Raw genomic sequence first — 16,833 nt, forward strand, 5'->3', positions numbered from 1 at the left:
CAGATACCACATCAGGGCAAGAAAAAACTTATCCCAAAATCGGTAAAAAAAATACATTAGTTTCTAGGCAACGTCTTTAAGGGGACCTGCGCTTCTCTGGAATGTTGCTTATCTTTCACAATCATTACGAGAGACAAGAAAACACGTCTTTTGTTTAGGATTCTAAAGATTGAAAAAATGCCTGCATGATGCGACTAATGGCAGTCCGTTCTGTTAATTTCAAAACGGTCCATCAGCGTTTTATATACATGATGCAAGTATATAAATATAAAATGTAGTAACCGACATGTTAAAAACAATATGTAATATGTTTTATATACACACTGCAAGTATATATATATATATCTATATATCTATATCTATATACCTATATAGATATAGATATATAGATATAGATATATAGATGTGTATATATAAAATGTAGTAACAGACACCTTCATAACAATATGTATTGTCTTTTATAAACATCAGGAGCAAGGGTGAAGTGCTTGCTAAAGGACACAACGGACGTGACAAGGTTGGTAGAAGGTGGGGATTGAACCAGGAACCATCAATAAAGTTATGGATGATTAAAATCAATCATCAATCAATCAATCAAAGTTTGTTCATATAGCCCTTAATCACAAGTGTCTCAATGGGCTGCACAAGCCACAACAACATCATCACCACAGATCTCACATCAAAACTCATCCCAAAATCGGTAAAAAATACACTAGTTTCGGTCAACTTCTTAAAGGCCTACTGAAATTAGATTTTCTTATTCAAACGGGGATGGGAGGTCCAATCTATGTGTCATACTTGACCATTTCGCGGAATTGCCATATTTTTGCTGAAAGGTTTTAGTACAGAACATTGACGATAAAGTTCGCAACTTTTGGTTGCTAATAAAAAAGCCTTGGCTGTACCGGAAATAGCAGACGATATCCGCGTGACGTCACCGGTGTGAGGGCTCCTCACATCCTCTCATTGTTTACAATCATGGCCACCAGCAACTAGAGCGATTCGGACCGAGAAAGCGACAATTTCCCCATTCATTTGAGCGAGGATGAAAGAATTGTGGATGAGGATAGTGAGAGTGAAGGACTAGGGGAAAAAAAAGGCGACGGCAGTGGGAGCGATTCAGATGTTATCAGACACATTTACTAGGATAATTCTGGAAAATCTCTTATCTGCTTGTCGTATTACTAGTGTTTTAGTGAGATTATATAGTCATACCTGAAAGTCGGAGGGTTGTGGTGACCGCCAGTGTCTCTTAGGGAAGCCACGGAGGAGCAAAGAAAGTCGCAGCTGCCTCTTTGACAGCTGCTGCAGGAGGAACGACACAAACTCCGCTCATGTTTATGGTAAGAACCGACTTATTACCACAATTTTCTCACCGAAACTTGCCGGTTGACATGTGGTAGAGAAACATGTTCGCTTGACCGCTCTGTTCCATATTAACGCTTCACAACAAACAAAGAGACACCGGCTGTGTTTGTGTTGCTAAAGTCAGCTGCAATACACCACTTTCCACCAACATCCTTCTTCTTTGTAGTCTCCATTATTAATTGAACAAATTGTAAAAGATTCAGCAACACAGGGGTCCAGAATACTGTGTAATTATACGATAAAAACATACTACTTTTAGCCGTGATCGGTGCTGGAAGAACATATCCGCTACCACCGGTGACGGCCCACGCACGCGTCATCATTCCACGACGTTTTCAACAGGATACGTAGCAGGAAATTTAAAATTGCAATTTAGTAAACTAAATCGGCCGTATTGGCATGTGTTGCAATGTTAATATTTCATCATTGATATATAAACTATCAGACTGCGTGGTCGGTAATAGTGGGTTTCAGTAGGCCTTTAAAAGGGGACCTGCCTTTCTTTGGAATGTTGCTTATTTTTCACAATCATTACGAGAGACAAAAAAAACACGTCTTTTGTTTAGGATTATAAATCTTTTAAAAATTGCTTACAAGATGCGGCGAAAGACAGTCCGTTCTGTTACTTTCAAAACCGTCTATCAATGATTTTATATACATGATGCAAGTATATGTATATAATTTAGTAACAGACACATTAAAAAAATATGTAACATTTGAGTGACAATCTACAATGTAAATAGAAAACGCATTGAAATGAGAACCTGTGTCCAAAATTTTGCTGGGCGTGTTTTGGACATTTCGGCCATGCGGGCCGTCGGCAGGACTTGCTCAGCCGGCGGCTGTCAAACCCGTGTGCGAATATATAGCCCTGCTCTAATGTCATGGAATTGTTAACATAAAAAAAAAAAAATCTATAGCAACAATGCTAACAAAAATAATCAGATCACTCTTTCCTGTGTTCAGAATCCCCACAGCCAAGTTTGGGTCCCCAGGAGAGCATCTCCAGTGTGGAGCAGGAGCTTCAAGAGCCCACACACATTAAAGTGGAACAAGAGGAACTTCTAGATGAAGAGCATCTTCTTCCAAAGCAGGAGCTTTACTTTTCTAATCGTGAAGCCCTTGGAGCTTGGCCACTTGTTTTGGACTGCGAGCAGAATGAAAGTGAGGCGGAAAAAGACGCCACAGCTCCGAGGTTACGATCAGAATCGGAGAATGGTGACTTTGATGCATCAGGACTAAACGGCGATCATCCAATGCTCTTTCAGGACTACTATCCAGAAAATAACCAGGGGTATATCACTGACAATATGGCGTCCACATCTGGTCGAAGCATCAAGTTGGAATGTCATGACCAGGACCTGGAGAACACAGACATTCATTGTCAGGGGCAGCTTTTTGAGCAGCCTTTCCACTGCGGCACCTTCCACGCAGACTCCCACTTGTACGCCCAAGTAGACATGAGGGCCCTCTGTACTGACAAACCTTTCATTTGCAACATTTGCGGGAAGGGATTCGGTTTCAAACGTTACCTGGCGCAGCACATGATCACCCACTCCGCCGAGAAGCCGTACGTCTGCAGCAGATGCCGGAAGACCTTCCGACGCCAGCAAGCTCTAAAGATCCACATGAGGTGTCACACGGGCGAAAAGCCCTATTTCTGCAAAACCTGCGGGAAGAGATTCTGCCAGAGCTCAGCGCTCAGAGTTCATCTAAGAGTCCACACGGGGGAGAAACCATACCCCTGTAAAATGTGCGGGATTGGATTCCGTAGCCTGCCGGTGCTGAGAAACCACATCAGGAGGAGCCACGATGGAAAGATGCTGTAGATCTTCAAATGAAAGGATGTAGATGAAGCCTTCAGTCTTTCCTGGTGACTGCTCACTCCTGGTTGACCATCAAGGAAATCACAGACAATACCGCACAATTAAATAAAGTGCAACACTCTGGTAAAGACATGTTTCATATACATCATAATATATTAATATTTGAACCACAGACTTCTCTAAGCACATCTTTGGCCACATTCACACTGCCGGATTTTTATTTTTTATTTTTGCTAAATACCATCTTTTTATGTATTACCAAAAATAGTTCTAATGTGAATCCGTAAATTAGCCCGCATGCACGTGATGTCACACTGTGTTTACAGAAGTAAACATTGCTCCATTTCTCGGAACTCTCCCTGCTGGCACGTTTATGGCAATTTCATGGAAATACACACACACACACTTTAGGGATATTCAGCTAAACTGTTCTGGTCACCACATTTTCAGAAAGGGAAAGACCAGGTGGCGGGACTTCTTCTTATTATTCTTATTTTTTATATTGCAGATAACTAGGGTCCTCTACAGTAGACATTTAATTTTGGTGTGTTTATTTTGTTAGAACTACAGGGGTGTGCTGCTGTTTTTAAGGACCTTCTGCAAAAAAGCTGGTCAGAGATGGTCTCCATGACAGCACTCTAGTTAAAAGTTAAAGTACCCATGATTGTCACAACACTAGGTGTGGCGAAATTATTCTCTGCATTTGACCATCACCCTTGATCACCCCTTTGGAGGTGAGGGGAGCAGTGAGCAGCAGCGCTGGCCGTGCCCAGGAATACATTTTTTTTTGTCCATGGATGTTCTCATTCATACAGGTCAACTGCAGTCTGACCATTCAGGTCATGTTGTCCGACTTCTATGTTATCGCATGGTGACAAACATCACAATTCTTCACCAAAACAGACATGCGTGAAAATACAGCATCAGAAAACAGTCGGCGGCGAAAAAGATGTCGACATATGTCAATGTCCTAACGCTTGGCATCTCACACTCCTTGGTGCAGACGTAGCAACAAGTGCAAAAAACGACCACAGCTCAAATCCCGGTTGCATAAACTCCTTATTAAAATTGTCGTGAATGTACCAGGTCTGACACCAACACGAATCAGTGTCACGTTTACATCCGTAAACACATGTTTTGTGCACATGGGCATCACTTCATACAAAACCCAAAACCAGTGAAGTTGTCACGTTGTGTAAATGGTAAATAAAAACGGAATACAATGATTTGCAAATCCTTTTCAACCTATATTCAATTGAATAGACTGCAAAGACAAGATACTTAACATTCAAAATGGTAAACTTTGTTTTTGTTGTAAATATTATCTCATTTGGAATTTGATGCATGCAACGTGTCTCAAAAAAGCTGGCACAAGTGGCAAGAAAAACAAATGTGTGAGCGAATTGTCACACAGTTTAGAAACATTTCTCAATGAGATATTGCAAAGAAATCAGGGATTTCACCATCTGCGGTCCATAATATCGAAAGGTTCAGCTAATCTGGAGGAATCACTGCATGTCAGCGACAAGACCGAAAACCAATATTGAAGGCCCGTGACATTCTATCCTTCAGGCTGTACTGCATCAAAAAGTGACATCAGTGTGTAAAGGATGTCACCACATGGGCTCAGGAACACTTCAGATAACCACTGTCAGTAACTACACTTCGTCGCTACATCTGCAAGTGCAAGTTAAAACTCTACTATGCAAAGCCAAAGTCATTTATCAACAACACACAGAAATGTAGCTGGCTTTGCTGGGCCCGAGCTCATCTAAGATGGACTGATGCAAAGTGTACAAGTGTTCTGTGGTCTAACGAGTCCACATTTCAAATAGTTTTTGGGAACTATGGACATCGTGTCCTCCAGACCAGTAGTCCCCAACCGGGCCGCAGAATAATTTTTTTTATCAATTTTCAATTTATTTAAACTTTTTTTTTTTTAAATTAAATCAACATAAAAAACACAAGACACACTTACAATTAGTGCACCAACCCAAAAACCTCCCTTTATCAAGACAAAAACCTCCCTTTTCATGACAAAAAAAATGTGTCTCCTCAGTTCCCAAATGTTTACTGAGTGTATTTAAAAGTAAAGGCCATGTAACACAGTGGTAAAAATGTCCCATGACAACATTTTTGCAATGTGTTGCTGCCATTAAATTCCAAGTTAATGATTTTTTGCAAAAAAAAATATTAAGTTTTCTCAGTGTGAACATTAAATATCTTGTCTTGCAGTCCATTCAATTGAATATAAGTTGAAACGGAGTAGCAAATCATTGTATTCTGTTTTTATTTATCATTTACACAATGTGTCACCTTCACTGGCATTCCGTTCACATTGCATATACAGTATGTAGAAGTCGGATATATTAAAATATATATATATATATATATATATATATATATATATTTGGTAATGTGAATAACTTAATAAAATGATTAGAATCAACAAAAAATCCAAATTGGGCATTGTATGCTGCAGTGTTGACGTCGGAAAAAAATTGGAATGGTGCTGTTCACATTGACATAAAATAATCTGATAAAAATTGTAATTGACCCGCAGTGTGGACCTAGTCTTTGTAAATAATTGGCATGTTAAGTGTCTGAAATGTAGAATTTTACTCTGTGTGATTATTTTATTAAATTGTGTAACAATTATCTACCTCAGTAGTGAATGTTTGTTGTCCATGTGATCAGTTGCACAGTCATTTTTTGTTTCTTTATTTATTTTTTTATTTTTTATTAACTTCAATAAATTGTGGATGCTAAAACAACTGCAACCTGTGCTAACCCAGTGTTTTCATTATTTATGCCAGTGTTTTTTTAACTTTTTATGAGCCAAGGCACATTTTTTGTGTTGAAAAAATCCGAAGGCAAACCTCAGCAGAAATCACTAAAAAAACGAAACTCGGTTGACAATAAAAAGTCGTCGGAATTGTTGGATATGACTTTAAACATAACCAAGTATGCGTCAATATAACTCTTGTCTCAGAGTAGGTGTACTGTCACCACCTGTCACATCACACCATGACTTATTTTGACTTTATTGCTGTTTTCCAGTGTGTAGTGTTTTAGTTCTTGTCATGCGCTCCTATTTTAGTGGCTTTTTCTCTTTGTTTGGTATTTTCATGTTGCAGTTAAATGTTCCTTTAAGCGGTATTTCCCGCATCTACTTTGTTTTGGCAATCAAAAATATTTAAGTTGTTTTTATCCTTCTTTGTGGGGACATTGTTGTCATGTACAGATGGAAGTACATTGTGGACGCCGTCTTTGCTCCACAGTAAGTCTTTGCGGTCGTCCAGCATTCTGTTTGTGTTTACTTTGAAACCAGTTCAGTTTTAGTTTCGTTCTGCATAGCCTTTTCTAAGCTTCAATGCCATTTTTTAGGGGCACTCACCTTTTGTTTATTTTTGGTTTAAGCATTAGACACCTTTTTACCTGGACGGTGCTTCCCGCTGTTCTCGACATCTACAAAGCAATTAGCTACCGGTCGCCACCTTTTGATATGGAAGAGTATTACACTGTTACTCTGCTGAGCTCTAAACAGCACAGACACTCAACAACACGTCATTTGCAGACTATAATTACTGGTTTGCAAAAAATATTTTTGAACCAAATAGGTGAAATTAGATAATATCCCACAGCACAGTGGTTGAGAAACACTGATTTCGGCACCCACCTGTCAATTAGTGTTGTGTCGTTCGCGAACGATTCGTTCGAACGAACGAATCTTTTAAGTGAATGACTGGACCGAATCACTTCATGAACTGATTCGTTCCTTTCTCAGTTCAGTTAGAGTGATCATAATTATCTAAAAAAAAAACCCACATTGGATGTGATATAAAAGGCAGAGTGATTTTTATTACATTTTTAATACATGTATGTTTTGTTAGAAACATTACACGTTAAAATAATAAAATGTAATGTGAAAAAAGAAAACTTGTAACACATTTTAGAATCGTTTTTTCTATCTTGTCAAATCCACTTTGAATTGTTAAAATACATATAATGTAATAATGTATAAAATAATTGCATTTCAAACACATTGAAGAATATTTTAAAATTTTGTCGTCGAGTCAAATGTTAAAATGTAAAAATAATTATACCATTTGTAAATTTGTATGTAATTTTTACCACTTTAAAAAACTTTATTTTGTATTATTTTGTTTTCAGATCCATTTTTAAATGTCATGGACACCTCATGGAGAGGACACAAAAAAAGAAGAAAAAAAGGAAATATTTGTAGCAAATTTGAAAATAAATTGTTATTATCTTGTCAGATTCACACACAGCGAGTTCTGCCGCTGGGGAAGCTGTTACTGACTGACTCATGATTCGCCGACTTGCACACAGAACTGCTGCTGCAGAAGTGATTCCGTGAACGAATCTTTTGAACGAATCAATTTAAGGAACTGATTCTAGTGATTCAGTACAGTCAAAAGAATCATTACTGTCAATGTCAGGTTCCAAAGTTGACTTGTTGCACGTCAGAGCACAATTAAGTAAAATTAATTGTCTTTTTGATTAAAACATTATGATAAAAGTATATAATCAAAGTGAAGAAGACCTCTTTCGGCCTCATTGACTCCTATCATAGCTGATAATTGTTTTTGCTTTCCCGTGAAAACCGTGTAAGTCTCGTTTTTGCTGGTTGAAAAACAACTCTGTAATTGTGCCTCTTAACCACCAGATGACGCCAGTAAACCATGACCATCAGCGCCTCAGATGAGCCAGTCCGAGAGCTTTGACGAGCTTTACTGCCATTAAACCGCTGAAATGCAATGATATCGGCTAGTTATATTTTTAATTATACACACACTATGTATGAATATGTATATGCGTATATACATATATATGTGTGTGTGTGTGTGTATATATATATATATATATATATATATATATATATATATATATATATATATATATCTATCCATCCATCCATTTCCTACCGCTTATTCCCTTTTGGGTCGCAGGGGGCGCTGGTGCCTATCTCAGCTACAATTGGGCGGAAGGCGGCGTACACCCTGGACAAGTCGCTCCCTCATCGCAGGGCCACACAGATAGACAGACAACATTCACACTCACATTCACACACTAGGGCCAATCAACCTATCCCCAGGTGCATGTCTTTGGAAGTGGGAGGAAGCCGGAGTACCCGGAGGGAACCCACGCATTCGCGGGGAGTACATGCAAACCCCACACAGAAAGATCCCGAGCCCGGGATTGAACCCAGGATTACTCAGGACCATCGTATTGTGAGCCAGACGCACATATATATATATATATATATATATATATATATATATATATATATATATATATATATATATATATATATATATATATATATATATATATATATATATATATATGTATATATATATATATATGTATATATATGTATATATATATATATATATATATATATACATATATATATATATATATATATATATATATGTATATATATATATATATGTATATATATGTATATATATATATATATATATATATACATATATATATATATATATATATATATATATATATATATATAAAAATCAAATTCGATGACACAACTACAAAGTCGATCATGCAACAGCGGCCTAGGGTGTCATGGTGCCAAGTGCACATATGGACACCCTTATGTTTGAACATGGTGTTTGTTATTGATAATCTGTGACGAGCACATAAATCCAATAACAAAACACCACTCTGGTTCAGATCCGGGTGGCCATTATTCCCAATCACGCCTCTCCAGGTTTTACTGTCGTTGCCAACATGAGCGTTGAAATTTCCCGGTAGTACGAGGGAATCACCCGGGGGAGCACTTTCCAGTACTTCCTCAAGTGTATCCCAAAAGGGTGGGTACTCTGAACTGCTGTTTGGTGCGTAAGCACAAACAACAGTCAGGACCCGTCCCCCCACCCGAAGGCAGAGGGAAGCTACCCTCTCGTCCACTGGGTTGAACTCCAACGTGCAGGCTTTTAGCCGGGGGGCAACGAGAATTGCTACCCCAGCTCGTCGCCTCTCACTGCGTGCAACGTTAATGCGGAAGAGAGACCAGTTCCTCTCAAGAGAATTGGTTCCAGAGCCCTTGCTGTGCGTTGAAAAGAGTCCAACTATATCCAGCCAGAACTTCTCCACCTTGCGTACTAGCTCAGGCTCCCTTCTCCCCAGTGAGGTGACATTCCATTTCCCAAGAGCTAGCCTAAGTAGCCGAAGATCTAACCGCCAAGTGCCCTGCCTTCGGCTTCCGCCCAGCACACATTGCACCCGACCTCTATGGCCCCTTCCATGAGTGGTGAGCCCATTGGAGGGGGGACCCACGTTGCCTCTTCGGGCTGTGCCATGGCGCTCGGCCACCAGGCGCTTGCCATCATGCCCCACCTCCGGGCCTGGCTCTAGAGCAGGGCCTTGGTGACCCGCGTCCGGGCGAGGGAAATCTGAGTCTTTGTTCTTGTATTTCCATAGAGGTCTTTGAGCTGCTCTTTGTCTGATCCCTCACCTAGGACCTGTTTGTCTTGGGAGACCCTGTCAGGGGGCATAGGAGCCCCTGGACAACATAGCTCCTAGGATCATTGGGACACGCAAACTCCTCTACCACGGTAAGGTGGCAGCTCAGAGAGGAGCTAAAGAAATACAATTTTAAATTATTAATGGAATGTACCCTTCAAATGATTTTTTTTAAACTTAAATTTAACATGGAGGTTGATGGCTGTTTTATCTGTGGAGCTGTAGAGGATGTCAAGCATCTGTTTGTGGACAACATCGCTCCTATGATCACTGGGACATGCTCTATAAATCCTATATATATTTATATCTTCTATATATACGTATGTTGTGTATATCAATCAATCAATCAATCAATCAATGTTTACTTATATAGCCCTAAATCACTAGTGTCTCAAAGGGCTGCACAAACCACAACACAAACCACTACGACATCCTCGGTAGGCCCACATAAGGGCAAGGAAAACTCACACCCAGTGGGACGTCGGTGACAATGATGACTATGAGAACCTTGGAGAGGACGAAAGCAATGGATGTCGGGCGGGTCTAACATGATACTGTGAAAGTTCAATCCATAGTGGATCCAACACAGCCACGAGAGTCCAGTCCAAAGCGTATCCAACACAGCAGCAAGAGTCCCTTCCACAGCGGAGCCAGTAGGAAACCATCCCAAGAGGAGGCGGATCAGCAGCGCAGAGATGTCCCAAGCCGATACACAGGCAAGCGGTCCATCTTGGGTCCCGACTCTGGACGAGCGGTCCATCCTGGGTCACGACTCTGGACAGCCAGTACGTCATCCACAAGGGAGGGTGGGACATAGGAGAAAAAGAAAAGAAACGGCAGATCAACTGGTCTAAAAAGGGAGTCTATTTAAAGGCTAGAGTATACCAATGAGTTTTAAGGTGAGACTTAAATGCTTCTACTGAGGTGGCATCTCGAACTGTTACCGGGAGGGGCATTCCAGAGTACTGGAGCCCGAATTGAAAACGCTCTATAGCCTGCAGACTTTTTTTGGGCTTTGGGAATCACTAATAAACCGGAGTTCTTTGAACCCAGATTTCTTGCCGGGACATATGGTACAATACAATCGGCAAGATAGGCTGGAGCTAGACCGTGTAGTATTTTATACGTAAGTAGTAAAACCTTAAAGTCACATCTTAAGTGCACAGGAAGCCAGTGCAGGCGTAATATGATCAAACTTTCTTGTTCTTGTCAAAAGTCTAGCAGCCGCATTTTGTACCAACTGTAATCTTTTAATGCTAGAACTGGGGAGACCCGAAAATAATACGTTACAGTAATCGAGACGTATATATATGTATGTGTATATGTGTGTGAGTTTATATATATATATATATATATATATATATATATATATATATATATATATATATATATATATACGTGTATATATAAAAACAAAAACATGGCAGCTAATGTTAATTAAAGGCCTACTGAAATGAGATTTTATTATTTAAACAGGAATAGCAGGTCTATTCTATGTGTCATACTTGATCATTTTGCGATATTGCCATATTTTTGCTGAAACGATTTAGTAGAGAACATTGACGATAAAGTTTGCAACTTTTGGTCGCTGATAAAATAGCCCTGTCTTCACTGGAAGTATGTGCATGTGACGTCACGAGTTGCAGGGATCCACACATATTCATATTGTTTATAATGGGAGCCACCAGCGGTAAGAGCAATTCGGACCAAGAAAGCGACAATTTCCCCATTAATTTGAGCGAGGATGAAAGATTTGTGAATTAAGATATTGATAGTGAAGGACTAGAAAAAGAAAAAAAAAGCGACGGCTCTGGGCGGCGGAATTGTGAGCGTTTCAGATGTAATTAGACACATTTACTAGGATTATTCTGGAAGATCCCTTATCTGCTTATTGTTTTAATAGTGTTTTAGTGAGATTCTAAAGATTGTAAAGACATACCTCGAGGTCGGATGGCTGCGGTGAACACGCAGTGTCTCAGAGAGAAGCCGAGGAGCCAAGCTCACAGCTGCCTTTTTTGACAGCTGCTGCAGGACGACGAATAATCCAATGATGTCTCCTGTAAGATATACATCACAATTTTCCCATCCAAAAACATGCTGGTTGACGTAGAGAAAACATGTTCGCTTGACCGCTCTGTGTTAAAGCTTCACAACAAACAAATAAACACCGGCTGTGTCTCGGTGCTAAAGACAGCTGCAATCCACCGCTTTCCACCAACAGCATTGTTCTTTATAGTCTCCATTATTAAATGAAAAAATTGCAAAAGATTCAGCAACACAGATGTCCAAATTACTGTGTAATTATGCGATTAAAGCAGACGACTTTTAGCTGCTAGTGGTGCAGCGCTAATATTTCCTTACAGTCCGTGACGTCACGCACACATGTCATCATTCCGCGAGGTTTTCATCAAGAAACTGCCGGGAAATTTAAAATTGCAATTTAGTAAACTAAAAAGGCCGTATTGGCATGTGTTGCAATGTTAATATTTCATCATTGATATATAAACTATCAGACTGCGTGGTCGGTAGTAGTGGGTTTCAGTAGGCCTTTAAGTCCTGCTTACTTTCTTTCTCATTCTATCTGTAGGCATTGTACACATATTGTGTTTACTGTATTAAAATCAGTGTTGTCATGAATTATTGACATATTCAAGGCTGTAATTACCCAACTTATTTTTAGACATTTGGAAGTTTTTTCCATTATTTTGACAAACCAGCCATAAAACATAAAAATAAATAACCTCTCAATAGATAAATCTGAAGGTGTAATACAATTTCAAGCCATAAAAGATAACATTTTGCTGATTTATGACACTTTTATATGTGGGTCCCTTTTGGATTGTAGGGGTTAAAAGTGTAAAGTCGATCTTAAGCTTGCACACGGACTAAAAGGAAGACGTTTGGAACCGCCGGGTTTTTCCCAAGACATTAGTCAGGGAGGTGACCAAAAACCAGATAGCATCTCCAGCATTCCTCTGTGGGAAGAAGAGAACCCTCCAGAAGAACAACCATCCCTGCACCAATAGTGTATTCTCCAGTGAGAAGGAAGTCAAAGACAAAATCTTGATCAACTATCTGATTGTGATATTAGCCAAAACGGGAGTGGTTCAGTCAAACCTTGGAAAAAGGCAGCAATATAGCATCAATCACAAAAATAAACTAATATAGAGCTTAACCTTTGATCAAAAGGCAAATGTAATATAATTTAGTGAGCTTCGCCATTGCACTGGTCTTTGCTTTATGTTGTTGAAAGGATGTGAGATGAACCAAGCAGAAAAATCTCTGCAGGACATGAGGAATGCAGCAGGGGGGTATACAAATGTCTAACCTTTTAGGCGTAAAATACGCTGAGGCATGTAAGGCGAAGCAATGCAACATAATTGGGTACTTAACAAGCACTTCAAAGATTTTGTTTTAGGAAAATCAATGACAACAATAAATAAGCCACGTAAATAAAAACGCCCACAAAACGGCGCATCCTGAAGAGACCGTCAGAAAGTGACTTGAAGATGATCTGTAAATGATCATCTATGCAACCTTTTGACCAAAGAACCACCATTACCTGTTATGTAGACCACAAGCAAGTATTTTACATGTAGGAAAAAATAAATAATAATATGACTCCTTTAATGGGACGGTGTGGCGAAGTTGGGAGAGTGGACGTGCCAGCAATCTGAGGGTTACTGGTTCAATCCCCACCTTCTACCATCCTAGTCACGTCCGTTGTGTCCTTGGGCAAGACACTTCACCCTTGCTCCTGATGGGTCCTGGTTAGCGCCTTGCTTGACAGCTCCCGCCATCAGTTTGTGAATGTGTGTGTGAATGGGTGAGTGTGGAAATACTGTCAAAGCGCTTTGGGCTCCTTAAAAGGGGTAGAAAAGCGCTATACAAATACAACTATTTACTATTTTTTAATGCTTCTTATAATCCGGTGAGATTTATATATGAAAATAGACCCGCTCATCGGCAGTGCGGCTTAGAACCCGGGGAGCCCTATGGTCTGGAAAACATAGTAATCTAACGTTAGACATTCACAAAAAATGTTCTCTTTTTTTTGCAAGTTATGTATGTAATCTATGAATACAAGTAGAGTTGTGTTTCCTTCAGTACTCAAGGCACAAGCAAGAGACTTTGCAGCGACCAATCAAATGAGCTACGGGGAGGGGTGTCGTGGTCGTACCTGCTCTGCGCTAGGGTTTCTAAACTCACTGACTGGAAGGAGTAAAATAAAATAACAGTCAATCAACAAAAATAATGGACTCTTTTGAGATAAAATTCACAAAAACACAATACTTCAGTAACAAAATAAAAACATTCCGAAATATTAATAAAGTACATTTTTAACTCAGTACACGGGGGGAGCACGTCAACCCTGGGAGGTCGAGCGTTAAACCACTTACGGTGGGCGGTATAGCTCGGTTGGTAGAGCGGCCGTGCCAGCAACTTGAGGGTTGCAGGTTCGATCCCCGCTTCCGCCATCATCGTCACTGCTGTTGTGTCCTTGGCCAAGACACTTTACCCACCTGCTCCCAATGCCACCCACACTGGTTTAAATGTAACTTAGATATTGGGTTTCACTATGTAAAGCGCTTTGAGTCACTAGAGAAAAAGCGCTATATAAATATCATTCACTTCACTTCACGGTGTCATGATCCGTTGCCCGGATCCTGTTTTATTTTAATTTGACTCCCTTAGTTCTGTTTTCAGCACCTATGGGTTTGTGTTTTAGTTGTAATGGGGGCTGATTATTTTCACCTGCCTCTGATTAGTGTTACGTGTGTTTTCCGTTTGATTGCTTATTGTATTTGCCATGCTAAGCTTTTCCTGTTAGCTATTTCCTGACCTTCCCGTGCAATCGACCCGCTTTTCCATATTTTTGTATGTTTCCTGATTTATGAAGAATAAATTATTGTTGTACTCGCACATTGCCTCCGGATTTCTATCTGCATCCTGGGAAAACGATCCATGCATTAACATGCAAACCTGTCGTGACAAACGGTAAGATCAATGAAGAATATAAAGACAATATAACATACATCCATGACGTGGATGCATATGCAAAAGTGCAATGTATTTATCTGTACATTAATCTATTTATTTATATCTGCACCTTATTACTCTTTTATCCTGCACTACCATGAGCTAATGCAACAACATTTTGTTCTTATCTGTACTGTACAGTTCAAATTTGAATGACAATAAAAAGGAAGTTTTAGTCTAATAAGCTGGACTTTGGGGTTCTTCTTCTATTTTTGTGGTTTAAAACAGTATAACTGAGTGACAGCCCCTTTAAATCCGTACATTGTAATATTTGACACTATTAAAGAGTTAGAATTGTTGAAAGGGTCAAAAATAACAAAAATAAAAACATTTTTGGCGACAGCCATTTTGGAGAAACCAAATTCCGTGACAACCACTTAAAGACTCCATAAGTTAAAGCCCATTTTTTAGATATATTTATCATTCGATACTTGGTTTTTGGTCCGATACTGGACCAAAATCTGTGACCCGCTGTGATGTATATACACTATATTGCCCAAAGTATTTGGCCACCTGCCTTGACTCACATATGAACTTGAAGTACCATCCCATTCTGAACCTATTGGGTTAAATATGATGTCGGTCCACCTTTTGCAACTATTACAGCTTCAAGTCTTCTGGGAGGGTGAGGTCACACATTGGTGTTGGTCGAGAAGGCCTGGCTCTCAGTCTCTGTTTTAATTCATCCCAAAGGTGTTCTATTGGGTTCAGGTCAAGACTCTGTGCAGGCCAGTCAAGTTCACCCACACCAGACTCTGTCATCCATGTCTTTATGGACCTGGCTTTGTGCAATGGTGCACAGCCATGTTGGAAAAGGAAGGGGCCCTCTTCAAACTGTTCCCACAAGGTTGGGAGCATGGAATTGGCCAAAATATTTTGGTATCCTGTAGCATTCAAAGTTATTTTCAGTGGAATTAAGGGGCCAAGCCCAACTCCTGAAAAACCACCCCACATCATAAATAATCCTCCACCAAATTTCACTTTAATGCAGTCCGAAATGTACCGTTCTCCTGGCAACCTCCAAACTCAGACTTGTCCATCAGATTGCCAGATAGAAAAGTGTGATTCATCACTCCAGAGAACGCATCACCACTGCTCTAGAGTCCAGATTTTATCCACCTGTGGCCGGGCCAAGTGATTAAGACACCTTATTCTGATCATTTGGATGGGTGGCCAAATACTTTTAGCAATATAGTTTAAATGTGTTGCCACCAATGTCGCCATATCGTACTGAGCAGCCAGGACGATGACGCTGAAATTCCGATGTTTTGATAATGCGATATTTACTGACATATTTCGCCAAAATGTACATCGAACGCAATTGTGTTTGTCTGTCCATACTAACGATATCAATGTTACTTTATGGACGATATTAGTGAAATGATCCGTCCTGTTTCTATGGCAACATATCAAAGAAGCCCGGAGAGGTTGGTGAAGGTTAGCCAGGCCGTATAACTTAATGACTCCTTCATCTGCCTGACGGATGAAAATGGATGTTCAGCTGCGAAGAGGCCAAAAACCTGGCAATAATTTAGCGGCGGGGGCCGCAGTGAGAATATGTCTCACTGAGCTAACGGCGCCCTTAAAACCTGCGGAGGAGGGAGGAAGCGTTCATCGGGTGAAATATCCAGCAGAAGGAGGCTCCTTTAATGGCTTGAAACCTTTTTACATGATTGCCTCTGCAAAGACAAGCATTCTTCTCATTCTTTCACTAAAAGAAAAGGTTCAAAGACTATTTATGATATTGTTTATTTTGCAAAGCTCTACTAGAACACTGCTGTGGTTTATTTGGGTCATTGTAACTTCTAGAAATGTAATTATCTTGGATGTCTTCAGTACTAAAACATCTGACATTTTAGATTTAATCCTCACATCTTTAGTTGAGATAATGAATGAAAACTGACTCATCAAAGGCCTCCGTCAGTCGTAACGACTATGGATACTGCGCCAGTCCAGAGGTCAAGTATAAACTCAGCGACAACGCCTGCTGTGGCTGATGAGTCCGATGTGGGAGAGGCAAACACGGCCGCATTTACTGCAGATGTAGCTGGAAGGCGCAACTGCAGGAGTGCTTGTCTTCCGC

General features: G+C 40.0%; 1 protein-coding gene across 1 annotated transcript in view; it reads left to right on the plus strand.

The window, feature by feature from the left end:
• The window catches only part of LOC133556905 (uncharacterized), a 56,103-nt gene extending 50,129 nt beyond the window's left edge, over window positions 1–5,974 (plus strand). Inside the window, exons 12-13 of the mRNA XM_061907255.1 lie at window positions 1,257–1,343; window positions 2,335–5,974. Coding sequence (XP_061763239.1) covers window positions 1,257–1,343; window positions 2,335–3,197 — 950 coding nt within the window. The 3' untranslated portion in view covers window positions 3,198–5,974. The remainder of the gene's footprint in view (window positions 1–1,256; window positions 1,344–2,334) is intronic.
• Window positions 5,975–16,833: the final 10,859 nt, after the last annotated feature.

The sequence above is a fragment of the Nerophis ophidion genome, linkage group LG07 (genome assembly GCF_033978795.1).
Source record: "Nerophis ophidion isolate RoL-2023_Sa linkage group LG07, RoL_Noph_v1.0, whole genome shotgun sequence".
NCBI lineage: Eukaryota > Metazoa > Chordata > Actinopteri > Syngnathiformes > Syngnathidae > Nerophis > Nerophis ophidion.